The sequence below is a fragment of the Toxoplasma gondii genome, chromosome VIIa, assembly GCF_000006565.2.
Source record: "Toxoplasma gondii ME49 chromosome VIIa, whole genome shotgun sequence".
NCBI lineage: Eukaryota > Apicomplexa > Conoidasida > Eucoccidiorida > Sarcocystidae > Toxoplasma > Toxoplasma gondii.
In genome coordinates, this window is record NC_031474.1 from 310,891 (window position 1) to 337,518 (window position 26,628).

The 26,628-nt window shown below is 55.8% G+C and overlaps 3 protein-coding genes across 3 annotated transcripts; 2 read left to right on the plus strand and 1 right to left on the minus strand.

Annotated features, from left to right (window-relative positions):
- Positions 1 to 52: 52 nt before the first annotated feature.
- TGME49_280540 (HEAT repeat-containing protein) lies at positions 53 to 19,489 on the minus strand. The gene is made up of 13 exons (XM_018781857.1): positions 17,989 to 19,489; positions 14,876 to 17,550; positions 11,731 to 13,979; positions 8,910 to 10,967; positions 8,061 to 8,305; positions 6,833 to 7,075; positions 5,769 to 6,182; positions 5,388 to 5,515; positions 4,726 to 5,037; positions 3,506 to 3,968; positions 2,765 to 3,002; positions 1,841 to 2,208; positions 53 to 1,617 (listed from the first exon to the last, which is right to left on the minus strand). Exons 1-13 carry the CDS (start codon positions 18,196 to 18,198, stop codon positions 1,075 to 1,077), a joined length of 10,146 nt encoding a protein of 3,381 aa, XP_018637213.1. The 5' UTR covers positions 18,199 to 19,489; the 3' UTR covers positions 53 to 1,074.
- On the plus strand, positions 19,089 to 22,005 carry TGME49_280530 (hypothetical protein). The gene has a single exon (XM_002371406.2). It carries the CDS (start codon positions 19,622 to 19,624, stop codon positions 20,801 to 20,803), a length of 1,182 nt encoding a protein of 393 aa, XP_002371447.1. The 5' UTR covers positions 19,089 to 19,621; the 3' UTR covers positions 20,804 to 22,005.
- TGME49_280522 (hypothetical protein) lies at positions 20,979 to 26,615 on the plus strand. Its single transcript, XM_018781856.1, has one exon. The coding sequence runs from the start codon at positions 23,603 to 23,605 to the stop codon at positions 26,555 to 26,557; it is 2,955 nt and encodes a 984-aa protein (XP_018637214.1). The 5' UTR covers positions 20,979 to 23,602; the 3' UTR covers positions 26,558 to 26,615.
- The last annotated feature ends 13 nt before the right edge of the window (positions 26,616 to 26,628 follow it).

A 26,628-nucleotide genomic window follows, 5' to 3' on the forward strand; every position in this document is an offset into this window, starting at 1 on the left:
GTAAAATACATATTTTTAAAATATTTTTACAGTTTCACAGAATTTAAATTGAGAGCTTTTACATGGGTGAAATACACGTCAGAAGAAGAGTCGTGGAGAAATAGGGTGAGAAACTCTCCAAGTTCTCGCGACTCACGACGCAGCCGCCTGCTGCGAGGGCGCCGGAGACGTTCGAAGGCGCACTGGAATTCCTCGCCGACTCGGCGTTCGAAGGCGCACTGGAATTCCTCGCCGACTCGGCGTCTGCGACGCTTGTCGGAAAATCAACCTTTTGGACTGGAAAGCAGAAAGAAAGGCACTACGTTTTCATGACAGCGCTAGGAAGAAATGCGTGCCTTCGTTCGTCCATTTGTCCACATCTACGAGAGTTGCCGGCAGAGGCTCGAGGCTGTTCATTCGGGACCAGAGAGGCTGTTGGAAGATCTGTCGAGGGGCGTTCAGGCGTTTATATCGCTGAAGTTCCGGTGTCCTTCGAACCCTTCAGAACATGTGGAAGGCACATTTCTTCTCGGAGACTTCTCTGCTTGATTCAGCTCTCTCTTCAACTCTCTAAGGCGTCGAGGCCTGTGGGGTGCGGAGCAGCAAGCGCATGCGAGCAGAAGAAAGGTTGAGGCTCTGCATCGTCCTCACACGGTTTGGCTGCTCAAGGACTTCTCTGTCTCCGGAGAGACTGCCTCTAAGTGCACTCTCGCGCAAGCGACGATACCGAAGACGAAGATGCAAAACAGAAAAAACGCTTTCAGGAACGGAGCATACAGTCGGACGGGCTGGAAGTGACTGAGACGGAAAGGGCGGCTCTGGAAGAAAGAAGAGAGACTCGAAAAACAATGGCGAGAGACGACACATACAAAGAAAGAGAGAGACATCCGGCGAGAGGAAAGGAGAGTGAGAGTGGAGTGGGGACGGTGCAGTGGGGACCTTGGATATTCCTTCGAAGCTTCTGAAGACGGCGAGAGGGTCTGAAAGAACCTTGAGGCAGAAATCAGGGGAAACTTGGGGAGCATGAAAAAAAAGTGAAACGGACTGAAGAAACAGTCGAGAGAAAAAGCGAGGCCCCGTCCGAGCAGATCTACATTACAGAGTGCTGAGAACTTTCAGTTTCTCTTTGAGTCTTTTGCACATCATCGCAATCCTCGCGTCGCCGTCGCGACCTTCTTCGAGGCTCTCTCTGCCGCTGGGGGCGTCGGAGAGAACCAATAAAAGCTGCTGCCACAGCGAAGCGGAAGAGACAAAGCTGGGGGCGAACGGATCGCCAAAGTCTCCAGTCTCTGCACCCGAAGCCAACAGAGACGCGTCTCCTTCCTCGCCACTCACAACACTCGCCTCGGCTAGAAACTCGCCTCGCGTCAAGGCCTGCCTGTACAGCGGCCAGTCGTAAGCGGACGCAGAAGCCTCCCCAGCAGAAGAAGAAGAAGACGGAGAAGCAGAGAGGAGAGAGGCGTGCACGCAGAAGGCTTCGAGGAGGTCAGCGGCTGAGAGAGCAAGCCTGACGAATCGGCGCTGTTGAAGAAGACGAATCAGTCGAGCGAAAACGGGAGTCCACGAGTCTCCCTTCGAGCCGACAGAGAGAAGCGGCAGACGCAGAGCAGCCAGAGAGAGAACCGCCTGCCTGGTGAGCTGAGGCGACAGACACAGACAGAAAGCGAGGTGACAAACTCCCCAGAAACCACGGACGGGGGGAAAGTTCTATAAACAAGTGGAACCCAGCAAGTCTGAAAGATGGTTTTTCTGTGAGACCATGCGCGCCTCTTTAGATTTGCGTGTCTGTGAAATGGAGAACCTCTGCTGTGTCTATCCCCTGTCCGATATGAGCGACGAAAACTTCTGCAAGGCTACTTACAGACAGCAGATCGACAGTGAGCTGGACGGAGCAGCCGCGGTAGCCCCGCAGTCTCTGGAGAAGAACTTTGAATCCGGGATGTCCTGCGGTGTCTCCGTCTGAGGGCAGTGAATCTTGCTCCGCTTTCTTCGCTTGTTTGTTTAAGTCTTCTCCTTTCTCTTCTCTCTCTCGAGCTTCGTCGCACGCGGCCTCGGATGCAGAGGCCAGCTGCAGGACTGGTCGGTTCCACTCCGGCAGCAGCCCCGGCGAGGCGAGGAAGGAAGAAAAATCGCGATTCTCGCAGATCACAGAAGCACCCATCTTCTTTGTCTCTTCCGTCGCCTGGAGAGACTTCGCGCGTTCTCGAGCTTCTTCTTCCAAGCCGTAGGCTGGAGAGGAAAACAGACAAAGCGCTTCAGACAGCAGCGTGAGCGCGCCCTCCATACGTGACCCGGTTTCCTTTGTTTCTCGGCTTTCTGCCTCACTTCTTCCTGTGTCGCGTTCCTTCTCCTTTGGTGTCTCTTCCCCTTTCTGCCGCTCTCCGCCTCTTCTCTCGCTCTCCGCCTCTTCTCTCGCTCTCTGCCTCTTCTCTCGCTCTCCGCCTCTTCTCTCGCTCTCTGCCTCTTCTCTCGCTCTCTGCCTCTCCTCTCGCTCTCCGCCTCTTCTCTCGCTCTCTGCCTCTTCTCTCGCTCTCCGCCTCTTCTCTCGCTCTCTGCCTCTTCTCTCGCTCTCTGCCTCTTCTCTCGCTCTCTGCCTCTTCTCTCGCTCTCTGCCTCTTCTCTCGCTCTCTGCCTCTTCTCTCGCTCTCTGCATCTTCTCTCGCTCTCTGCCTCTTCTCTCGCTCTCTGCCTCTTCTCTCGCTCTCTGCCTCTTCTCTCGCTTCTTCCTCTCCGATCCGCCTCTTTGTCGTTCACCTCTCCTTTCTCCCGTTTCCTCTGTCCTCACCGCTGAGTTCCCTGAAGGCCGGCAGGTCTGACGCTCCGTCTGCATGCAGACGCCCCGCCCTGGCGCACAAGTCCAGACAGACGAGAACGTAGAGCGAGCGGACGCACGCCGCCAGCGTCGCCTCGTCTTTCGCCGCAACGGTCCAGACTCTCTTCGGCGTCTCTGTCTCGTCGTCTCCCGCATGGATCTCCTCCGCCTCGTTCGCGGACTGCTTGGCTGGGTCCAACGCCTCCAGAGCCTGACGCGAAGGTCCAGAGAGAGAGACAAGGCCGGAGAGATCGGCACTCTCAACCACGGAGCCGCGGACTGGCTGCAAGGACGAAGCGGTGTCCCAAGCCGCGGTGCGGCTGGCGACGCACACTCTGGAGACTCGCGAGTTGAGAATTGAAAAAAAGCTCAGCGTCATCGAACTGAACTGGAACTAACGGCGTCAATCCATGGAGTGAAACGCTGCGGCGGAAGCGCGAAGCGAAGCTCCGAAAAAAACGGCGGCTGAGGCAGGCACCACGCGTCTGCGAGAGACTGCAGGCGCCCTCCTCGGACCCGTACCGATTTGGAAGAACGCTAATGTCGTAGTAGGATATTGAAATCGAACTCTTTTAGCTGCAAGCTGCGAGTGAAAAATACGCCTCCCCGGCTTGACCGAGCAGCGGCAAAAAGGAACACTGGACGCTCTGGAGACGCAGGCATGCAGGCTGGATCGGACGCGCCGTTCTCAGCGCCTGCATGCAGTTGACCTACTGCATTCACGAGGTCGAGGAACTCCGGAAAAGGGAGCCGCGGCAGCCACTCGCGGGGAACTGCACGCAGAAACTCAGGGAGATGCTCAGTCACCTTGACTTTGTCTCGCTTGTTCTTCGCTCTCCGCGTTTTTGCAAAAACCACGGCAAACGCAGCTTCGCTCTTGGCGGCGAGAGCCTCTTCCTCGTCGCTCTCGATCTGTGCTCTCTTCTTCTCAGCGCCCCCGTCGCGAGCCGCGGAAGCGACGGCGCCAGGCGCTCTCGCGCGTTCCCCGTCTTCGAGGAGAAACGAAAAGGAGGGAGCTGCGCATGCAGCGAAAAGAGTCAAAAGGAGGGCCGTCAGATCCAGCAAGGCACACGCGAGAGCGGAAATGCCGTCGAAGGCCGCAGAAGCAGACAAGGTCGCAGTCAACTGCGCATGCAGTTTGCACAGACTTTCCGCGTCCTCCTGGGGAATCCTTTCTCTGTCACACATGCCGCACCAAAAAGAAAGACGCAGTGAAATACATGCAAGAAGAAAGGCGCCCCGCGAAGAAAAGCCTGCAGCCGCGGGTCTGGGCAACTTCGCAGTTTGCGGGGGGTGTGCTCTACTGCGGCTGGATGCTGTTCTGTGATGGGCGACTCCTGCGTCATCGTCTCAGGTGGATTGGTTTTTTTCGCGGATTCTCAACTGTTTTTAACTCTGTGTGGTTTCGCGGACTGCGCACTCTGTGCAGCAAAACGAAAAAAATTAAGACCTCCCGCTGGGACCTTCTCTGTTCACCCGCGACAGCAGAGGCACCCCGAGAGTACGGACAGCAGAGCAGCCTTGTAGGCAGGCAACCTTCGCTTTGCCCTGCCTTCTCTCACCCTCCTGTGCAGAGATTTCCATCCATGTGTACGTTTGTCACATCCACCTGTAAGAAACTGTGAACGCCAACGCCAATCAATGTGCTATTCTATATATATATATATATATGCGTGTATGGGGTGTATAGAGGATCGAGGTATAGATAGTCAAAGACGAAGACAGATGCATTTGTAGGTAGGTAGAGATAGAGAAAGGCGCAAATCTATTTCTCGGCACCCTCCGTTGAGAGACTGATAGAGAGAGTACGCCCCCACCCGTGGGTATCCGTAGATATACGAGAGATTGTTTCTAAGGATAAACAAGCAAGTCTCCACTATACAGAGGCATTCATAGACTTCGTCGACCAGACGTCGAGGCACCGCGCGATGTACCTCGCAGGATCGCATTTCCGCCTTCCTGTGTCTGTCCAAATCGGCGAGAGAAGCCGACAGACAGCCTGGAGAGCGCAAGCAGCGTCGCCTTTGTCCTCGCGCCAGGGGCTGTCGAGCAAGAGTCGCAGATCTTCGAGAATGAAGGAGAGAAAGCGCTGAACTGTTACGCAGTCCGAAGCGCCAGACACCTCCGCAAAAAGCTGTCTCCAAATTTCCTGGGCGTCCCCCTTCGCCTCGCCGCGAGACAGAACGAAACTGCGTGCGGCGATCCGCCCCCGAATCGCCGGCAGCATCAGCCGCTCTGAACAGCGTCTGAGAATCAACCAAAAACCACAAAAACAAGGTGGAGAAGCAGTGAAAAAAGACGACAAAGAGATGAAAGAGAAGAAGCAGGAGAAACGATGAAAGCGGCCAAACGTTACGCTTCACAAAGAAAGGAGACGCTTACACGGTGGAGAAGGTTCCACAGACCCTCAAGAGTGGGCGACATGGCAGGCGACGCCCCCTGTAGACTTTCCTGTCGCGAGTATGTCTCTGTGTCTCCGTGTACCCTTCTCTCTGTCTCGCATGCGGCAGCTCAGATCTTCGCTATTCTTTACAAGTGGAGAGGAGGAGTTTGTTTCGCGATCGCCGTTGTTTAGAAAGGCTTTTCTTCAACTCACTTGCAGACTTCGAGGAGAGCTCGCCCCAAACCCAAGCGGGCCTCGAGACGATTCGCCTCTGCACTGCCTGCCGCGCCGCTCTCCACCACCTCGCTCCCGAGAGGCTTCAGCAGTTGCGCCAGAATCAGCTGCCAAGAAAAGCGCGTGAGCAGACGTTTTCAACAAGATACACAGCAGATGAACAGAAGTAGAAACCGGCCCTGTTCTCTCGATTTTGCCCTCTCTCTCTCTCATTCTCCTTACCTCTTCGTCGGCCTCTTTTTCCCTATCTCCCGTATTCCCTCACGCGGCCTCTCTCTTTTTCTTTTGTTCGCTCTCTCTCTCTTTGCCTGTTCTCCCTCTCTGCCTCTAGTGCTCTCCGTTCCGTCTTCTCTCTCTCACCTCTCCAAGCTGGTCATCCCCGACGAATCGACTAACCGCGGCGAGCGCCGTGGCGGCCGCCTTCTGCACCGGGGGCGAGTTATCCGTCAGGGACCTCGCGAGGCCTCGCAGCAGCTTCTTGGCGTCTTGCGGAGCAATCGAGAACTGCGCGTCTCCTCTCTCTTCTCCCTTCCCTCCCGCGCTCTGTTCAGTCCTCCCAGGCGCCGCACACAAAGCAGGAGCGGTGGAACAAGCCAGTGCCGAGGACGAAGAGGAAGATCGAACGACGCCTGTTCCACTTCCACAGTGTTCGGTGATCGTCCAGGTGAGGAGCATGCAGACGCTGCAGCGACTTGCAGAGCCAACGCTCGTCCGCAAACGCTGAAGCAGCGCGGGGACGAGCTTCGACAGAATCTCCGGAGTCATGTAACGAACCTACGCAGCAGAACAGACACCACAAAGAGACATGTCTAAGGATAAATATAAAGACATACACAGAGAGGGAGAACCTCCACGCCTTCGACTACATCCACTTACAGATACATGCATACACAGCAATATATACATATATATATATATATATATATATGTATATATACAAGATCCACGTATACAACTATGAGAGGTTATATGCATATATCTATCTACATATATGTACCCCTAACCCCTATACAAAAAATATATATGAATACTTAAAAATATATATCTGTGCATAAATATATATATATATATATATGTATGTATAAAAATGAGACGTCTGGCTGTTGGCCTCCAATGAAGACTCAGATGATGCGAGGTGCCGAGACAACTGCGAGAGAAGCGCCTTTGTCGAACGAAGATCTTCTTTTCTTGTCCCTGGCTTCGATTTTCAAGACGAGGTTTTGTTCTGTCTGCACACCGTGGCGAGGAAGACTCTGTCTCGAAGAACTTTTTCCAGCTGCCTCACTACGCTGGCCACCACCGTCTCTGGCAGACATCTGACGGAGGACGGCGTCCATTTCCTTCTTCTTTCCTTGGATTTTTTCGAGACACCCAACAGCTCTTTCCACGTTTTCCTGTCTTCTCGCAACTTTCGGAGGCTTTACCACAGATTTCAGGAGGCCGGCAGTGGCGCCGCCCATGCTGAAGTCGACGCGCAGTTGCTCGAACTTCGAGGCAGAAATTCCAAACACCCTCTCCGCGTGGAACTGGTAGTGCGACAGCGCCCTCGGCTCGAAGGCCGCGACCGCGTCCACCAAAAAGGGGACCACTGTGACGAGACATGGCCCCACAGAACGCCCGCAGGACGAGATGCAAGCGCGCAAAGACTCCAGCAAAAAGACCCGCAACTGAAAAAACAAGACAGTAAAAACAGGTTTCACACTCACTCGACATATATATATAGATATAGATATACATATATATGTTTATATCTCTCTCTGCGTCTACAACAAAATCTATCTACAGATGTGCATATGTGTCTGTCTCCATATTCATATATCTATACATATATATATAGATATAGATATACACATACATGTGCATATGTATGTCTTTCTAAATTCATAAGTACATGTATATATAAATATATATATATATATATGTGTGTAAATGTATGTATCTAGACCTGTCGGTTTGTCTGCATATATACGTGTATACAGTATAATCATATCTATTTGTGACTATAGATTTGTATATCTGCGTATGTCTGTCTGGACCCATAACTACGATGAGAAAGCAGAGAGGGGCAGAGGCATGCATTTTCGCTTTGTTTGACGCAAGGACAGCGAGGGATCTCCAGGGAAGCGCGTCTCTTCAAATAAAGCGAATGAAGAGAGACGAAGAGAACAGAGAGAGGAAAGAGAGAAGCCGAGCGAAGAAGAGACAAGCGAGGCAGAGAGAGAACAAGTGGAAGAAGAGGAAACAAGAAAAAGATCGACCGAGAGAAGAAGAGAAAGCGCGAAATGCGAGGCGCGAGCACAATAAAAGAAGGAAGAGAGAACACTCGAAAGAGGTAAACAGGAGAACCGGGCAAACGACCATCCCCATGTGTGAGACGCGGTTCCACGTTAAAAATCAGCCTGGAAATCTCCCTCACCGCGGCATCCCTTTCGATTTTTCAGATGCCAAAACAGACCTGTGCCTGGCGACTTCTCAGAGAACTCTGGGAGGTTCCCAGGGTCTGTCAAGAGTCAAGAAGCAGGGAGCGATGCGCAGTTGTTTCACTCGCTGACGTTACTGTGTGGGTGTCTGTCTACATGGAGAGAAACATGGAATCGAAAACTGTCTGCGTTCGCTCTTCCCTCGACGCCTTGTTCTCTCTCTCCTTCGCACCTCTTTGTTGCTGCTGTTGATGTCGCAGAGATGTTGGAGAAGCGGGACTGTCTTTTCAACGGCTTCCTGGGCAGCCTGCTGGGTCTGGAGCTTCGGCGTGCATGCGCGAACGGTCATGAGTTTCACAGCTCGCGCGAGCGGACCGGCAGCCAGCCGAACTTCTTCGCACAAGTCGTCCATACACCGCAGCAAACTCTTCCACGTCTGCTCCAACACCGCCTCCACATCGGTCCAGTGTCGCGCCCCTGCAAAGAAGACACCCGCAGATCGAAGTGCAACTGCATGCACTCCTCGTCCTCGGCGCGCCGCTGGAGGCAACAGAGGCTCAGAGAGAGGTGGAGAGAGACCGAGAGACCAACAGACCCAGAGATCGAGAGATCGAGAAAGAGGCTAGACCGGCGGAGAGGGCCTCGATGGCGACAGCGATCCCTCCAGATGGTCGTGCAGGACTACAGAGACAGACGAACAGTCATTTTCTGGCGAGAGGGATTTACGTTCCTGTCGCTTTGTTTACGGGGCGAAAGCGGCAGAGACTGTTCCCCACACTGCACGTCCTGCTGCAACTCCGACGGTCGAGACGGTCGACACTCGCGTTCTTGCGGTCTCCCTTGACGCTGAGTCAGAGGCTCATCTCTGGGGAACGAAACCGACGCAAGAACGCATTGCAGTGGGGCGAGGCAACCGTGCGAAACGAGGCGACGGAGACAGCCGAAGAGAAAGAAACAGAGTTCAGCAGACGCCTCAGGGAAGTCGCGCAGGGGACTAGCCGAATATCGGAAGGCTGTCAGAGAACGCAAGTGCACTGAAAACAAGGAGTACTCCACAGTGTTTCCGTTTCGCCTCGCTTACACTTGAAGAGAAATGCTCCTCCCTTGCATGCAGCTTCTCGGCGAAGCAGGTCGCTGCCCTCAAGCGCGGCGAGGAAACTCTTTGCGAGACTCGCGAAGACTCTGCTTTCTACTCCTTTCTCCTCCTCCGTCTTCCTCTCAGCGTTCTTTCCACTCCGCTCTGTCCTCCCTTCTCTCTCCGCTTGCGTTTCGCCTGCGTCATCGGGCGCTTCTGCTGTTTCGGTATCCTCTGCATCTCTGCAGGGAGCTGTTCGAGAGACTCGTTGGAGCATTCGCTTCCTCTCACGAGTTTCTTCGTCTCGTGCATGCGCCTGCTCGAGGCAGTCGGGGACAGAGGCGAAGCCGAACAGACTCTGACAGGCAAGCACGGCAGCTTCCCGCAACCGAGGGTCTCTGTGATAGATGAAGACAGCGAGGCCGGCGCCGAGCGCTTCTCTGGAGGCTGAAGCGCATATGTGTTCAACGAGACTCTGCTCCGCCGTCTCCAATCCACCGTGTATCTTCTTGTCTCGCGACAACTCGCTCGCTTCGTCTTCCTCCTCGGTTGCTTCCCCTTCTTCGCAGTCGTCTCCTCCGCTGCCGTCCCCCACTGACTCCTCTCTTTCGAACGGGTGCTCGCTCTTCTCTTCCGCGTCCACCCTCTCCCGCTCGGCGCCTTCGTCCTCGCCTCCCGTCTGCGCGTCTCCTGAGACGCGTGTCTGTTCCCTGGTCGCGCCCAAGACATGGGGGCGACTTGCTCGCGCGCTGAAGCTGCCGAGAAGGTCGAACGCGTCGAGGAGAGGGCCTTGGAGAAAGAGCATTTGCTCTTTTTGCGGCTGGTCGAGGAGGAGGTAGACGAGGGCGGGGATCTTCAGGTCTCTCGCCGTCGTCACGAGCTGCTTCAAAAGCTTCAGGCGCGCTGCTGCGGCCGAGGCGTCCGCGGCGCAGCAGAGACTCAACGCAGTCTCAGCTTCTCCAGACTTCTTGTCTTCTCGCTCCTTCACAGAGGAGAGAGAAAAACCTTGCATCTGCAGGTGCTGAACATTCGCCCCTCGACTCTGCGTCGGCAAAGAGTGAAGCAAGTCCCGCAGCAGACCCTCGAAAAACGAAGACGAAGAGGAAGAGGAAGAGGAGGCCTTGTCTTTCAAGGATAGGTTTCCTGTAACTGGGTCGTTTGTTTCTTCCTGTTTCCAGGCTCTTGCGTTGCCTGTTCTGCTCTGGGTCTCTGCCAACACGGTGACGACAGCCAACCGACTGAGGTTCCTCCACCCAGACGCGCCGACGAGGACGTCTGCCTGGCTAACCATGCGGAGGAAGCAGCGCTGAAGAGGAACGAGAAACGCGGGGAACAGGGCGAGCTTCCAGGGGATGTGAAGCAACACCGACGAGAGACAGAGGCCTGCAGTCCCTGCGAGAGTCTCCAGTTCGACGGCGGAGAAGGCGCCCAACCGAACACTCTCCACGCCCTGCTCTCCAGAGCCAAGCGTCAAAACGACCTCCTCTCGAGAACAGGAAGAGGACGAGGAGGAAGAAGAGGAGGAAGAAGAGGAGGAAGAAGGTTGTGACGCTACGTCAGCCTCGTGGAGTCCAAGGAAGAGAAGTTGACGGAGAATCTCCTCGGCGCAGGCTCGCGAGGCGGCTGCGAAGAAGCGGCTGAGTGTCAAGGCCAAGTGCGCTCGAATCAAAGCGGCCCTCTGGGTACCTTCCCTCAGCAGGGCAACCAAGCATCGCAGAAACACAGTCGGAGTCTTGGCGCCATCCTCGACAGAAGACGAAGAGGAGAAACAAAGTGAAGCCGAGGCGAAAGAAGGTGGAGACGAAGACAAGAAAGAAGAGTCGCCTGCAGTGGTTCTGCAACTTCCTGGATCTGATGCAGATGCATCACCTTGTGCGTCGGAGCGAGGACTCTCGTCGTGCAAGCGCTTCTTGGATTCCTCTCTCTCTGCGTCTGCCTCTCGCTCCGTCTGCAAGCGCGACTGCTGGCCCTGAGACGCTGCGTCTCGGGAGCTGAACGCGCCAATCGCAGCGAGAGAAAACCAGGCGGAGCCGCAGACCGCGAGCGCCGCCCGCTGTGAAGAGGCTGAGAAGACAAAGAGCCAAAGGGAGAAGAAGGTGCGAGCGAGGGAAGACACGAAGAGGGTGAGGCCATACCTCGAACGGGACAGGCAAGCTTCCAAAAGAGAGAGGTGGAACGAAAAAAGACGCACCACTGGTGAAACCCAAGGCGCCTGAGAAAGCGGCGCGGGGGGGAGCCTCTCCAGATCTCCACCCCCGGGAAACCTCTACTCTGCAGCCACAGCAAAAATTGGGGAGATAGAGCCAGAGAAAGATACGGACCCACCAACATGAAGCTGCACGGAGACACAGAGGCGTAGATAGAGATAGACACAGATCTGTTGGCACAGATAGAGGTAGATCGATACATTGATAGATAAATACAGATACCGACGCGTAGATGTATATACAAATACAGAGCAAGAGGTAGACAGACTTTTAGGAAGTGTAGAGAGATGCATGCTTGCATGCATATCATCTTCATGTATCCATGCCGCGTCTAACTTCCTGAACTGTAAAGGTCCAGTAACGCCTTGAGACCGCCTTGACAAAAACAGCACCGATACATACACACAGATATATAAATACATATACATATATATATATATATGCATATATACACATATACATACATATACACTTAATGTAAGCGTGCCCCGCTCTGTTCACTCCTGCGTATAAATACATATATATATATATATATGTATATAAACAGATGTTAATGTGTGAGTTATTTTCTCTCCAGAAGGGAATCGATGAACCCAATCAGTTTTTCGGAGTATGGGTACTTGAGAGCGGTCGTAGATCGCCAGTCGCCTCGTCGACGGAGACAGCGAGAGCATGGCGAGCAACTGCGTCGAGGAAGGAAACGAGATGTTGAAGAGCTTTCTCTTCTTTCTTATTTTGCTCCTTCGTCTCCTGTCTAAGACTTGCGTTCGGTCCGTCTGTCTGCTCTTCTCCCGCTTCTTGCATCTCGACGAGGACGCATGCAACCGCAGACGTCCGGCGCATGCAGATGTCCGCGAGGGCAGAGAGCGAGCCGCTGAGGAGCTCTGCAGCGTATCGTTCGAGCACTTTATCACTTCCTGGGGTCTTCATTTTTTCACCGAATGCCTTCAAGAGCCTTTTCTCTTTTCCTTCAATTCCGATCATTCTCTCGACCGCCTGCCCAGAATACGCTGCTCCCCAGCGTAGCACATGTCTAACGACGACTCGGACGCAGGCTCGAATCTCCTCCGGATACACTCCCGACGAAACGTCTTCTACATTCCTCGTTTTCGACGGCCTCTCTTCTTCACGATGTCCCCTGTCACTCGATGTCGCTCCGTCCTTCCCCTTTACAGTCTCCTTCCTCTCATCGCTCTTCTTCTCTTCAGTCTCCCTCGCTTCCTTCTCTCTGTTTCGGCTATCAAGCGAAGAGCGTCTTGCGACTGCAAAGAGCTCGCCGAGAGCGAAGAGGCTGCCGAGGGCCTCAGGCGCCCCCCGTGTCGCGTTCTGGGCTGCATCGGGGATTTCGAATATCAGCCGAAGTTCTTCACTCACGCCGTCGCGTTCTTCTGGAGACAAAAGCGCCGCCGCGAGGTCCGGGAGAGACGAGCAAACGGCAGGAACAGACGCGTCGTCCTGAAATCCGTCTTCTGTTTCCTTTCCTCGAGAGAAAGAAGAAGAGTCTCCACCTTCCAAGAATCCCCGGAAGTAGCGCAACATGTCGACGAGGTACCCAGAAGGCCGCGCCACAAGGCAGGAAGATGAAACCTCCCCTTCAACAGAGGATTCGCACTCTCCGCTCGCCGAAGTGCATGCAGTGCGTCTCCTTCTCTCTCGCATTTGGACGCGGTGGACGAGCTGCGCAGTTTTCGCGAAGACCTTCGCCACCAGCTTCCGCGTCTCGATGTCCCCTTCTCCGTCGACAAGCCGACTCGGCTCGGAATCTCCGGAGATCTCTGCGAAGAGCGCGGCGCGCTGCAGCAGCGGGAAGTGAGCCTGAAGGAGGAGAAGCAGCAGGCGCACTGGGGTGGGGATCACGGGGGCAGGCGACCGGAACTGGTTCGTCGATCCAGCTGAAAGTTCCTCTGAAGCGCATGCACTCTTCATGCACTCGCAGGAGAGCCACTGGGGCAGCATGCGCGTCTGCAAAGTGTAGAGAAGGCCGAGGACACCCTCGCAGTACAGCCGGACAGATGCGAGGCGATCCGGCAGAGACAGAGTCCCCTCCGAGCCGGGATGGTCGACTCGCGAGAGAAGGAGACGGAGAAGAAAGAGGAGGCGAAAGGCGTCTTGGAGCTCCAGGCACAGCGACGCTTGGCATGAGGCCGCAGAAGAAGACGGACTCGAAACCTTCCCCCAGCTCTCTCTGCTCTCCACACACAAACGCTTCACGCGCTCCGAAGGCCCCTCGCAACATTCCTGCTCCTCTCCACAGTTTCCCTCCACTTTCCTGGTCTGCTCTTCGTTATCCTTTTTGTTCTCCTCCTTTTTGTTCTCCTCCTTTTTGTTCTCCCTCTCCGCAGGCTTCGCGCGACTTCCGCGGAGCGTCTGGTCGGCGCTGCGCCTTTGAAGGCGGAGGAGGTAGGCGCAGAAGGGGACGAGGAGACGGGAGGAGACTGTGGGCAGCGCGCGGCTTGTGGGGTCCGCGTCGCGGTCTCCTAGGACGCGCCGAGTCGCCGTCTGCCAGTCGGCCATCCACGCCTGCCACTGCGGAGCCGTCAGCGAAGCTCCAACGGCATGCGCTGGCACATGCAGAAAAGTCGAGCTCGAAGGACCCGAGACTCTCGTGAGAGCAGAAGGCGCAGAAGGAGACTCTGCGGACGCTGAGGGAGAGTCCGAGAAAGAGAGAGAAGACGCAGAAGCGGTGGAAGAGCTGCAGTGGATGTGCTCTCTGGGGTCTCGCGGGAGGCAGCCAGGAAGAAGACGCGGGAGAGCAAAGGCGAGAAAGGCTCTCAGCGTTGGATGACTTCGAGGAAATTGTTCGCCTCTGGAGACAGCGAGGTCTCGTGTGGCTCCGTCGACGCTGGTCGAAAAGAACAGCGGGAAGAACCTGCGGGCCATGGACAGACAAGCGCGTGCGAGGCGAAACTCAGTCGAGGAAAGAGAGAGAAAGTACACAAGAAAGCCTTGGGGAACAAGTGGAAAGAGAGAGAAAGTACACAAGAAAGCCTTGGGGAACAAGTGGAAAGAGAGAGAAAGTACACAAGAAAGCCTTGGGGAACAAGTGGAAAGAGAGAGAAAGTACACAAGAAAGCCTTGGGGAACAAGTGGGGTACGAAGAGACCAGGGACAGGGGCAAACCTAGACCTAAGGAGACATTTGCATGACGAGACAGACAAAGGAGATACTCCAGACACTCAGCAAAGGAAACAGAGACATTTGCATGACGAAACGAGAGAGGGAGCAGTTCGCGGTCACACGTTGCAGAGATGTGAGTCCTTCCAGGAGGAAACATGAAAGACAAAGACACGATCCAAAAGACGAAACAGACGCGAAAGAGACAAGCCAGAGGTCAAGAAAAGCAGGGAAATGTTTGCGCCCAACAAAGAAAGCCGAGAGTTCTTTACTCCGAAAACTGGACGCAGACGCTCCTTCTCAGGGCGGTCTCCCCTCAGTTTCCTCCTCCACTCTTTCTCTGTCTCTCCCTTTGCTCGTGTTCCTCGTTCTTGTTTCTTGTCTCCCCAGTTCCTGTCTCCCTCTCCCTGTTTCTCTCGTTCCGATGTCTCTGTTTCCTCTCCGCTTTCTCTCTTCCCCTTTATCTGTCTCTCTGCTTCTCAGTTCCCTTCTCGTCCCCCTTCTATCCTTTTCCTTGCTTCTGTCATGCTCGTCTCCTTTTCTCGTTCCCCGTCTTCTCTCCTCTCTTGTTTCTTATCTCTTTTTCGTCGGCCCTGTTTCAAAGGCCTCTTCCTCATCTCTCTCCTTCGCGTCTGACTCGAGACCCTGTACCTGAAGGCTGGATGGTCGGGAGGGAAGATGCGGGTGCTCCACCGAATGATCTCTTGTTCGAGAGCGTGACGAATTCGCGCCGTCACCATCGTTTCTTCTGCGTCTTCCAGGTCTGCATCTGCCGCATCTGCCGCGCGCTCCGGCTGTCGCGTCTTCTCTCCGACGAGGCCGCGCCATCTCGCCGCTGCGCCGCTCGAATTCTCCCGCGTCTCCATGTCGGCGAAGGCCACCGGGTCACGCACGAACAGCGTATTCTCATCGAGGATCTCCAGAACGCGACTCGCCAGCCAGTTCTCCGATGCCTCCCGTCTCGCCTGCTCCCGTCGGTCCTCTGGTTCTCTTGTCGCAGACTCGCGTTCTCTTCGCCCAGACGCATGTCCGCATCTTCTCGCACCCGCTCTCTCGGCCTCTTCCCGCGCGCGTCGCTGCCTGCCCTCACGTTCTTCACCCTCGCGTCGTCTGGCGATCCAGTCGCCGCAGCCTTCGATCGTCTGCAGGAGGGCAGGGACGAGCGCAGGCAGCGACGCACTGCTTCTCCGTGCAGCGCCTCGCCCCCCCTTCAACGCGGGAACCTCTCCAGAGACGCGCGCCGCTTCTCCCCACAACTTCTCGCTCTGGGCGCAGTCGCGAAGCAGAAGGAAAACAAGAGACGAAAGAGACAACACTCCGTCGTGGAGGAAGGCGAACCGCACGGCAGACGCGCTGGACAGAGAGGAGTCGAAAGGCAAGTCCACCGAGTCTGTGCCCGCCTCGAGAGTCTCAGCGCTCCGACCTCCATACCAACGACGAGTAGAATCCCCCAAAGAAGAAGAAGAAAAAGAAGACGAGCAAGAAGAAGAGAGAGGATAAGCCGGAGCGACTCGTGTGAGCGTAGCGAGGATTTCGAGAGTGAGAAGAAGAAGGTCATTTCGTTCCTTCACTTGTGCCGCCTCCGCGGCCGCCGCCGTTGCGCTGGGGGCGACGCCCGGGTTGGTGGCGAGGGCCGAGGAGACACTTGGAGACAGCTCTGTGTGGAGCGACTGAGGATCGCCTTTCTCCCTCGCTTTATGCCAGTGAGAGACAGTGTCGCGGACGTAGCAGGTGAGGAGCGAGAGAAGCGCCTGAAGGAGCGCGCATGCGCGTTTCTCAGTCGCGGGTGAGAGAGGCCGCAGCCTCCTGTCTTCGTGCTTCAGCAGCGAGGTCTGAAGATGAGGACGGTCGTCGCTACTCACCTCTCCCTTGTCTGTGAAGCTTCGAGCTCTTCCCTCCTCCTCTCCGCCTTGCTCATCTTTTCGAAACTCCTCCGAATTCTGTTCGTCCGCTCCTTCCTCTCCGAAGTCTCCTTCTCCCTCCAGTGAAGACGCCCCGCTGTGTGCCTCCTCCGAAAACCAAGCCTGTCTCTGGACGCACGACAGCAACAACTGCAACGCCTTCACTTTCACCTCCGGACGACAAGCACTCCAGGAAGCAGAAGAAGCGGACGAAGAGGAAGAAGAGGAAGAAGATGAAGAGAGGAGAGGAGGGAGGAGAACTTGCATGGTGACAGAGAGGACATGTTTCCAGTAGAGGAGTGAAGCGGCTTCTCGCGTGCTGGAGAGGAACTGGAGAACTTTTGCGTGGAGTTTCGCAGGCGGCGGGGGGCGAGACGACTCCGAGAAGAGACACTCTGGTTTCGGACTCGAAGAAGACTCACAAGAGCCGGGCAAGATCGGCTGCGAGGAAATCAAATTGAAAAGGAAGAACAACAGCACTGAGTCCCCCCGGTCGACGGAGACGCCCAGCCGAGCGATTGCTGTCTCTGCGGGGGAAGCGAGAACGTCGAATGGGAGGCAAGACGCGACGAGGAGCGGCGCAAGCATGATCGCTGGCACGGCGCATGCAGGTGGTTGTGCGCCGAGTTGTCCAGGAGAAACGCCGGATTTCGCCCATTCTCCAAGTGTCGCTTCGGCCTCCTCTCGCTGCTGCGCTTCCTGCCGCTGCGCTTCCTGCCGCTGCTGCTCCACTACGTGAAGAGGCGCGAAGCGAGTCACCTCGATCATGAATCGGACCAAATGCGTCTGCAGAGACAACATCTCTTCGCGCGACTTGCCGCGAAGACGCTGCATCCACGCCTCGGCTGCGTCTGAAGACACACCTGAAACCCTTGCACAGGCAGCCGAGACCGTCGCGGAAGCCGGTGGAGAGGAGGACGGAAGGGAAGCGAGCGTCTGCGGGAGGCTGGGAGGAAGAAGAAGAAACTCGACAGATGCGTGGACAAAGGCCTGAGTGGCAGGGGGCGTCTTCGAGGAAGAGGAAGAAGCTGCCCCGGCGAGAATCTTGGAAAGGCATTCGAATGTGACGCCTTTCACCTCTTTGTTCGCGGCGAGAGCCTTGGCCTTTTCCTTCAAACTCGATAACGTTTCTGCGTTGCATATACACTCGCAGAACAGCACGAAAGCAGCTGCGTATGTGTGCGGGAAGAAGAGAGGCAAGCCGACGAGCAGCGCCTCTGCAGCTTTCAGCTTCTCCTCGACGCTGGCGCGCGCAACGGCCAAAGAAAGAAACAGAAGCAGGACGTTCTTCATCACCGTCGCATTCGGTCCCGGCGTCTGACGTCTCTGCGCCTCCAGCCATGTGTCAACCAGGCCCGAGAGAGGCAGGCGCATCGACGACGTCCCTCGCAAGCGGTGCAGGCAGTGGTTCACGATTTCGATGACCTGGCGAGGAGACAAGGAAGGCAGAAAGGCTCGAGTGCAGCGGGCGACCGGCGGAGACACAGAGACAAAACCACAGGCTGCACGACGAGAAGAAGGAAGAGGGGAGGAACGGAGAGGCGAACGTATCGCAGATCCACAGGTTCCCAAGGAGCTACAGCTTGAGGCGGGAGAGGCCATCCGAGAGAAGAAAGAAGGGAGGAGAAGTAGTTAGGACTCGACTCGGAGCGAAAGAGAAAACGAGACGCGGAGAGAGCGAGGAGGGCGCAGACAGCTCTACAAAAGAGAACGAAGAAGGTAACGCAGGCAGAGCACGTAGCGAGAGGCAGAGACAGAGGAGAGGAAAAGCAAATGAGTGAGAACGAGAGCAGAAAACGAAGCAGAAAAAGAGAGGAAAGAAAGAGAGGAAAGGAAGAGAGGAACCGAGGAAGAAGACTTCACCTTTGGAAGGAGCTGCGCGGGACAGCTGGCCATCTCTCGGAAGGCGATGGGGAGAAGCTTGTCGAGGACAGCCGGAAGGCGGTCGTCATTGCAGAGAGTCAGGCGAAGCAGAGTGTTCTCGTACTCCTTCTTCTTCTTCTCCATCTCGGCTATCCCCGACGCAGCGTTCGGCGCTTCCCCGGAAGCGGAGCTCGCGGGCGCGGCGCTCATGGTGAGAAAAAAGCAGAGGGCGCTCCGAAGGTCGAAGGAGAGAGAAACTGGGAGGCAGAAGAACGCCAGGAAGAACGCGCGACAAACAACAGACTCGGGACCAGAAAGGGGGGATGCACGCGGAGAGAATGGAGCGGAAAGCGCGCGAAAAACGGGAGAGAAAAAGAACAAGACGCGGAAGAAGAAGATGCGGAAGAAACGTGAGGAGAACCAGCAGACGAGGGAAGAGAAGGAAGGAGACGAGGGTGAAGACGAGGAAGGAAAAAAGCTGTAGAAGCAGAGCCGAGAATTCAAATGTGTCTTGGTGGCGTCCTAGATGTTGTCTCGCGAGGGCAAAATAAAAAAAGAGTAGGGAAAAACGAGACAAACTGCAGCACCTACACAGCCGAACCTTCCTTCCCTGTTGTCTTCCACATTTTTAAGTTTTCTTGTTCCTTTCGTCGTTGCGTTTACCGTTTCTCTCCGTTTTCTTCGCGTGATCCTCCTGTGTCGGCCTCCTCTCTCTGCTGTGTCCTGTGAAACAGCCTCCCTCGTCTTCGGGAGGGCGGCCGCTGGAAAAAAAAGAGCCGTCAGGTGTATCAGGTGGAGGAGAAGAAACCGAGAAAGAAGGAGAGGAGAAAAGCAGAATGATAGACAGAAAGACGAAAAGGGAGGAAGTGGAAAGGAAGAAGGAAAATTCGTCCGCGCCGAAGACAGCTGAGTCGCAGCAGCACGGCGCCGGTGAGCAAAGTCGCACAGCTTCTTCTGCGATGCTTCGTCCTCGCATGTGCGAAAAAATGTCAAAAAAATCAGCTCGTTAATCTCAAAAAAATTGAAAAAAATTGAAAAAAAGTGATAAAAAAAGAAACGCATCCGAATATCGCGCTCTCTCCAGCTGTTGTTTAAAAGGGGTGGTCGAAGCAGAGCACTGCGTTTCTCCACGTCTCCCATGAGCTCCTCCTCTTCTCTGCCAACTTCGAGAAAACATCCCGTCCTCTTCTCTCTTTTCCTGAAATTCCTCTTTCTCCAATCCCCGTCTAGAGAACAGGAAAGCTCCGTCTCCCTCATGTCTTCCGTCTTCCATTCTCTCATCTCTCCTCTCTCTCTCCACCTCCCTCCGTGAGGCGTCGACGCGCTCCTCTACGGCAGTGCAGAACTGAGGAAGGCGCCTCTCTTCTATTCTCTGAAGAGCGCTGGTTTGAGCAAGTTGAACTGAAAGTCCGTCTCTGGCATCTTATTGCAGTGCTCACAAAAACCACGTTATACGCAACCCTAGAGAGAGAGAGAGAGACTTCGTTCGACAGCATAAGCATAGACATATATATACATATATATATATATATATATATATGTATATATATATATTGATGGGAGGAGGAGGAGATACAAGAAGGAGTGCGGGGCACAGAAGACGCGAGAAAGAAGGAAGCTGGCGAAGGACGCGATGGAGAAAGCAGGACGAGAAATCTGTGGCGGCTGCTTGCGGCCTGCGTCCGTCTGCTACTGCGCATGCTTGCCGAACCCCCCGCTGAGTTTTTCTGCGGACTTTTCTGAAGTCGTGAAGGGTCTCGTGGTGTACGTACACCCGCTGGAAGTGAAGCGGAAGATGGGATCTCTTCCCCTGCTCACGCGTTCTGTCACTCCCGTCCACGTTTTCTGTCGAAGAAAGCCTGGAAGTATTAAGTTGCAGAGATCAGCTCGTCCTCCGCATTTCCTTCGAGACAGAGAAGCTCCGCCGCAAAAAAAGAGTGTACGAGGTCAAGAGTTGCCCTCTCGTCCATCGTCACTTGCGTCCTCTTCATCTTCGTCTTCTTCATCCGTGTCGAGTTGTCATCTTTCTTCAGCATCTTCTTCCTCTTCCTGTCCGTTTCCCTCTCTCGACTCTCAAGCTTCCTCTGCCTCTTGGGTGTACGATGAGGACGTGAGCGTCTTGGAAGGCGGCTGCTGCACGAAGCCGTTCCTGCCTCGGCCTCTCTCTTCTCCGGTGCCTCACTCGTCTTCTTCTCTTCCTCTTCCTGCGTCTCCGCCGTCTGAGGGAGAGTCCAACAACTTGCTGCTGTTGTTTCCGACGCCCTGGAGTTTCGAACTGGGCGCAGGAGCTCTCCCACTGAAGCTGCCGGTGACGCTCCTCTGTCTGGACGGCACTTGGAAGGAGGCGAAGGAGATGCTCCGCGCTGCGCCTTGGCTCGAAGACATTCCTGCCGTGAGACTCCCGGCGCCGCCTCCAGAAAACGACGAAAGACGAGGAAAAGAAGATCGAAGTGGGAACGAAGAAAGAAAAGAAAGAAAAGAAGGAGAAGGAAGAGATGGACAGATCAACTCGAGGACAGAGCCTTCTAAGCACCAGGAGGAGAGGGGAGAGGCAACGGACATCTGGGGAGCCTACGGCTTCGTGCGAACGCCCTCTCGGAAAGTCGCAGACGAAGGGGGTGTATGTACAGCCGAAGCGGTGGCGCGAAGTCTCGCTTTGATTGCTCGCTGGAGCAGAGCACACAGCAGCGAGAGAGCGAAGAACTTCGACAAGGTGCTTCTGAACCTTTTAGCGTTCGTCGCGAGGAGACAAATCCAGTGCAAGGAGGCGAAGGACGCGGGCGACAAGGCGCAGAAGGAGGAACGCAGAGAGTAGAGGCAGACAGTGGAATCGCCAGGTTCGAGGACCGACCTCTGCGCTGCGTGTGTGTGTACACCCGGACAGATGGCCAGGGAGGCGTCCGTCAACAGTGAAGAGTTGGAGAGGTTCCAACGACGCGTCTCGCCTCTTCACACGAAGGTGGCTGGAAGGCGCTGTGCGCAAACAGAGCGTTTCTGCAATGAAGCAGCTTTTCGGCAGACACGAACATCGGTGGAACGCTGAGAGTCGCCGCTTCGAGCTGATCTCCCCATGTCAGAGGGGAACGCGACTGCGCGAACGCTCTGGCCTCCGTTCCACGGACCTTGCTGTCGGTCCACCACCTCGTCCACGTCATCTGATGTGCATTTCTTCGCATGCAAACAGCTGGGAGTGTGTATGCGTGTGTGTCGGCTGCAACGTTGGTGCTTGTCACTGGCGGAGCGTGAGGCGTCGGCGCGAGCAGAGAACAGTGGCAGAAAACGAGCAGGGAGAAGAGCGGGAGAGAGAAGCGCGAGGAAAACGCGAAGAGGAAGTGCAGGCGATACAGGTGGGGAAGTGGAGGCGGTAACGCAGTGTCGGCGAAGACCAGCCTCGTGAGCCTGTTGCGAGACACAGGAGACTTGGATGTCGACGGCACATTGATAAGAGACGAACTTCGAGGGACAGTGAGGTGACCTGCAGGTTGCAAGCGGAGAAGGAGACGACGGAGAGCGAAGAATTCAAGAGCGAAGAATTCAAGAGCGAAGAATTCAAGAGGGGAGAAACGGGAGAACGGAGAAACGGGAGAACGGAGAAACGGGAGAACGAAGAAACGGGAGAACGGAGAAGCGAACCCCTTCCAAAGAGACATCAGCGACCAGCTCTGTTGGATGCGCACTCTGCGTCGTTTCCTCTCTACTCAGTTTCTTTTTGGTCCTCGTGCCGCGAAAGTTCTGTTCGCGAAACGCGCTTCTTCCTGCGTTGAATCCAAGCTTGTGATGCATTCGGTGCTTCTGTCGAACCGTGGGGAACTGGTGTTGTCAACGTTGTGTTGAGAGGATTGGAGGTTACCAAGTCCGTCTCTCGGGAGAAAAAAGCAAACCCTCTTGTCCGGATTTTCTTGCTCCATCTCTTCACTCTGCCTGTCACGGCCTCTTTCACATTTCCCCGACACACATGGCTGTGGACTCACACGAAAACAGACGCAAACTCGCTCACGTCTGGCGAGGTTATGTCTGTCCAAAGGCATTCCAATGTGAATATACATATATATATATACATTGTATATATGTATGTATTAATGTGTAGGCATGAGTGTGAGTTGGCACATGGCAATCCTTCCAGATGTACAACTATGTCTACCTTCGTATATACATTCAGAGAGAGAGGGAGATATTTATACATATATATATATATATATATATATATATATAGATATACAGAAAGAAAGTTTTACCCGCAGGCAGGCATTTCTCTGTTACCTCGTTAACAACGGGGAGTAGACGATCGAGGACGCTGAGCCGGTTGCCACTGGGAAGTGCCGGCGTTCGGGTCACAAACACACTAAGTTCAGTTTTCGGAATGTTTGTATACATATAATATATATATATATATTACACATAGAGAGCACATATACAATAACATATACGTTTTATATGTATATATGTGGATTATAAATATATATAGTGAGATTGTATGTATGTATAAATTTATATAATCATCGTACAGATAGGCGTTTGGCAGCCACAACAGACTTTCACCGAGTAGGACAGATGCGGGTGCTCTAATGCTGCGTTCAGATCTGGCGTATCCTCAGTCCCTGTAAGCGCTCTTGAAAAATTTCGACATCATCATTTTACACGTTCGTGAAAGTCATTCTGTCCCTGTAAAAGACACGGACTCTGGCAGGCCCAAAACTCCGCCCGTCACTGGTCGGCTTATATTCGGCGAGAGTTTCGGCGGCGACCGAAGCGCTGAATGTATCGAGCAATTGGTTCACATCTAGTTTAGGCTCCGTCCGAAAAGAAACCATTGAGTGCGCGCGCGTTCGTTTGCTGCAAAGTGCTCGGCTTTCTTCGAACGGACAAGGGGCTGATCCGATAGCGTATCCTCAGTGTCTGGTGGCACTTTTGAAGGATTTCGACATCTTCTTTCTAAGCGGAGAACAGCATCCTGGCGTTTGTGAATTTGGAATTAAAAGGACGCAGGCTCTCTGAAGAAAAGTCTCTATCAAGCCAAGCCCATCCCACGCGGTATTTGCGACCTGGCTCGCGGTGTCCACGCCCGCCTTGCGACGCTCTTTTGCCCCTCTGAAAAACCTCCGGCTCGCAGCGTAGAGAGGCGCCGTCTCTGAAAGAACGTCCGACCCGACCAGGGGATGAAAGCGCTTTTTCGCTAAACCTCCACGAGTTTTGAACCGCCGAAGTGGACTCCAATATCACTGCATTTCGTGGCTTTTCGAAAACACACACGAAGCCGGATAGAGGTAACCGGTTTCCGTTGTCGCTGGCTGGCTTTCCGTGTCGGGCGGCTAGAGCAATTCGGTTCCTCGTTTTTTCCGCGGCCTCAAAAGGCCAAGCGTGTCACAAGATTTTCCTCTGCGCGGCCAACGAGCTGCGGCCCAACTTGTTTGCCTTTTTTTGGCGTCGTGGAGCGTGTGTCTCGGCACTGGGTGCACAGGCTGTTTATAGCGTTTTTCGCGGCGTTTGGCCGGGGTTTCGGTTTCTTGTATAAGCCGAATTGGAAGTTGCCATGCTTTTGCCTGGATGCCCCGACAGCAGTTTTTGCCCTGGCAGGTGGAGCTGACGGTGCGGAGGCAACGGCCGATTCCGATGCATGTCTGTGTTTTGGAAACCTTTGTTTGCAGCCGCGAGGTTGGGATTTTTTTCGGGACTTTCGCCGTCTACTCGCGCCATGGCGCAGCCCTCTGTGCACGAAAATCCGAACATAGAGCGGCCGAGCCGAGGCGCTCTTTGCGTTGCTCGCAGAGTTCGCGGGCACGACTGCGTGTTGCGTCCGGATCGAAAACCGCCGCGTTTTTCAGCCGCTGCAGGCCAGGAGCCCGCCGAGGCGAAGGACGATGATTTTATTTCGCTCTTGCCTTTTCTGCCGACCCTCTTGGCGTCGCGGATCTTCCCCGCGTGTCTCCCGCCCTTCAGTTTGTCGGTGTCTGTTCACACGGTGGATCCTCAGCCTCGCGAGTCGTCGCTGTTCCCCTTTGCTCCCTCCCTCGCCTCTCTCTCGCCATTCTCTGTGTTCGCGTCGGCCGCGCCTCTCCCCTGCTCCGACGCATCTGCTTCCCCCGTCGCGAGTGCCACTGCGTCCTCGCAGTCGCTGCCTCGTGAGCGCGTCCCGCAAGACTCGGTGGAGTTCTGCGACGAAGGCGAGAAGCCAGTGACCTCTTCTTCGCCAGCCAAGGCCGTGAACGACGAGGCTCTCGATGCGCTCGCGGCTGTCGTGCAACGCCTTCTCAGAGCCTTCCTTCTACCTCTCGGATACTGCGACGACCAGCTCTCGCAGGAGAGGCCGACCGGCGCAGCGCGCGCGGCGTTGTCCGGAGTGCTCACAGCTGCGTGTTCGGCGGCCCAGACGGCTGCAACTTGCGCTGTAGAGACCGGCGAAAGACTCTCGGATCTCGCCGGGTACTACGCCTCTCCAGGATCGGATTTCTCCACGGCTTGCGCAGCGGCTCTCTCGGCGTTCGTCGCTGCTCTCCGCACGCTCAGAGGCGACGTCGAGAAGGACGGGAGTCTTGGGTGCGCCTCCGTCCTTTCCTTTGAGTCCGAGAGCGGCGGGGGGACTTCGCTGTGTCCATCGCGCGCCCGAAGGCCGTGCCTCCGGTCGCAGCAGAGCGTGGAGGATCCTTGCGAAGCGACCGCAGACTCGCTGCCTCCTCCTCGTAGACGGAGACGCCTCGACTTGTCGCCGTTCGCCTCCGCATGTTTCCACGAAGAAGATTTGTCGCACGCAGGTCGGACCGAGACGGCGCCGCCAGAATCCGTCTCCACCTTTCGAGTGCCTCACTTCCTGTCTGTCGCCAGCAGTGCCGCCTTCCGGTCCGGCTCGCGCGAGGCGGAGACTCAGAGCGACCGCCGAGGTGCGAAGAGAAGAAGAGCCGCAAGTTCGCCGCCGCCCTCGCCTCTCGTATGCTTTTCTCTCTCTTCAACGCCGACGCGTTTAAGGGCAAAGGACGGATTGTTCGAGGACCCGTTTGGAGTCGTCCAAGAAGCCTCCAGACGTTTGGCCGCAGTCGCTGCGCTGCTGGTCAGGAGCCGGCGCGAGGGAGCAGACGCGGATTCGGAGACTTCGGGGAAGGACGGCCTGCGGCTCGAGGCGGAGCCGACCGGCGAGGACGCAGAGCGCGTTCCTCGAGCGAGAAGAGAGGCGACCACCGCAGACGCGGCGACGGAGCCTCTCCGACGCAGTTTCGAGCCCCCGGTGGAACGGGACGAGGTGCCGTTTTCTGCGACGAACGACCGCAAGAGACGCAGAAGAGCAGTTGCGTTGGTGGTGTCTCCGAACGCATGCGCGAGTCCTTTTTCTCTGACGAGTTCGCGGAGTCCAACGCCGCTCCTGAGTCGAACGAACAGCGTTTCCCAGGCGAAATTTGAGTGTACGTACTCGCGAGAGTCCGCGCAGCCGACGTTCCAGACGCTTCCGCTTCACGCGCAACTTCCGAGTCGCCACGGGACGTCCTCTGACCTCTCCACGCCGCGGAGTGGCGCGAACTCCAGGTCGTTGTGCGCCTCGCCGTCTTCTGTCTCGCGTCCTCCTCTTCCTCCCGGCGGGACTGGTCTGGCTGCGAGTTGCGAGGTTCGAAGAGTCTCATACAGACGGAACTCGCCAGAGTTCGAGTCTGCGCCTTCGCGCTCGTCGTCCTTTGCGTCCGCCGCGGAGGAACCGCCGCCGGGACGCGACCGCGCAGAGTGCAGCGCTGGCCTCTCCCAGGCACGGCCGTCCGCCCCGGGTGTACGTACACCTCGGCGGACGTGCGGTCGGCGGAGTTCGCAGTTTCTTGGGGACCCCGGGACGCGAGAGACTGACGGTGAGGACGCAGAGGCAACGAGTGGCGAGGAGAGAGACTCGCCAGTCACTCGGGGCGAAAGCGAAGGCAGTGCGTTTTCGCCTTCTTCGGAGACACCGCTGGCACCTCCGCTGCCCGCGGGGCGCTCCTTCTTCTCCGGTTTGCTGGCTCGCGCCTTTAGCTTGAAGAAGGATCTCTTCGACGGCGTGGAGCAGCAGCGAGGGCGGTTCTTCTCCGGCTCTTCGGAGACGCCTGAGACCCCCGCCCCGCAACTCGACTTGCCGGAGCGCCTGGCTTCGCGAGACTTCCCGCCGTCGGCCTTCCCCTCAGGTGCGGCTGACCGATCAGGCGCGTTCGCCCGGCGTCCGCGGTTCGTCCGCCACATATCTTGTTCGCCTCTCTCCGCTTTCGTACCTCGTAAACACACGGACATCTCCAGTTCTCCAACAAATTCACTTTCTTGTGCACCGCCCCTCGCGCATGCCTCAGGCGCCCCCACGGACTCGCAGGCTTCGAAACTCCCCTCGCGCGCCAGGGCGAAAGAGCGGGTGGCGCTCGCGTTCGCCTCGGACGCAGCGAGCAAACGAGGAGACAGGGCCTGCTGTCACGCTGGAGAACGAGGAGACAGAGAAGACAGACGCTTTTCGGGGTACGACGCATATCTCGCCTGGCACGAAGACAAGTGGGAAGAGGGCGTCTTCGACCGCGTAGAAGTCGCTGACGTTGACATCGATCCCCTCCAGCGACTCGCCTGCTCGATCATGTGACGGAAGCCGAGATCTTTGAAAGCTTTTCGTCTTCCATACGGACCTCAACACCTCATATATATATATGTACA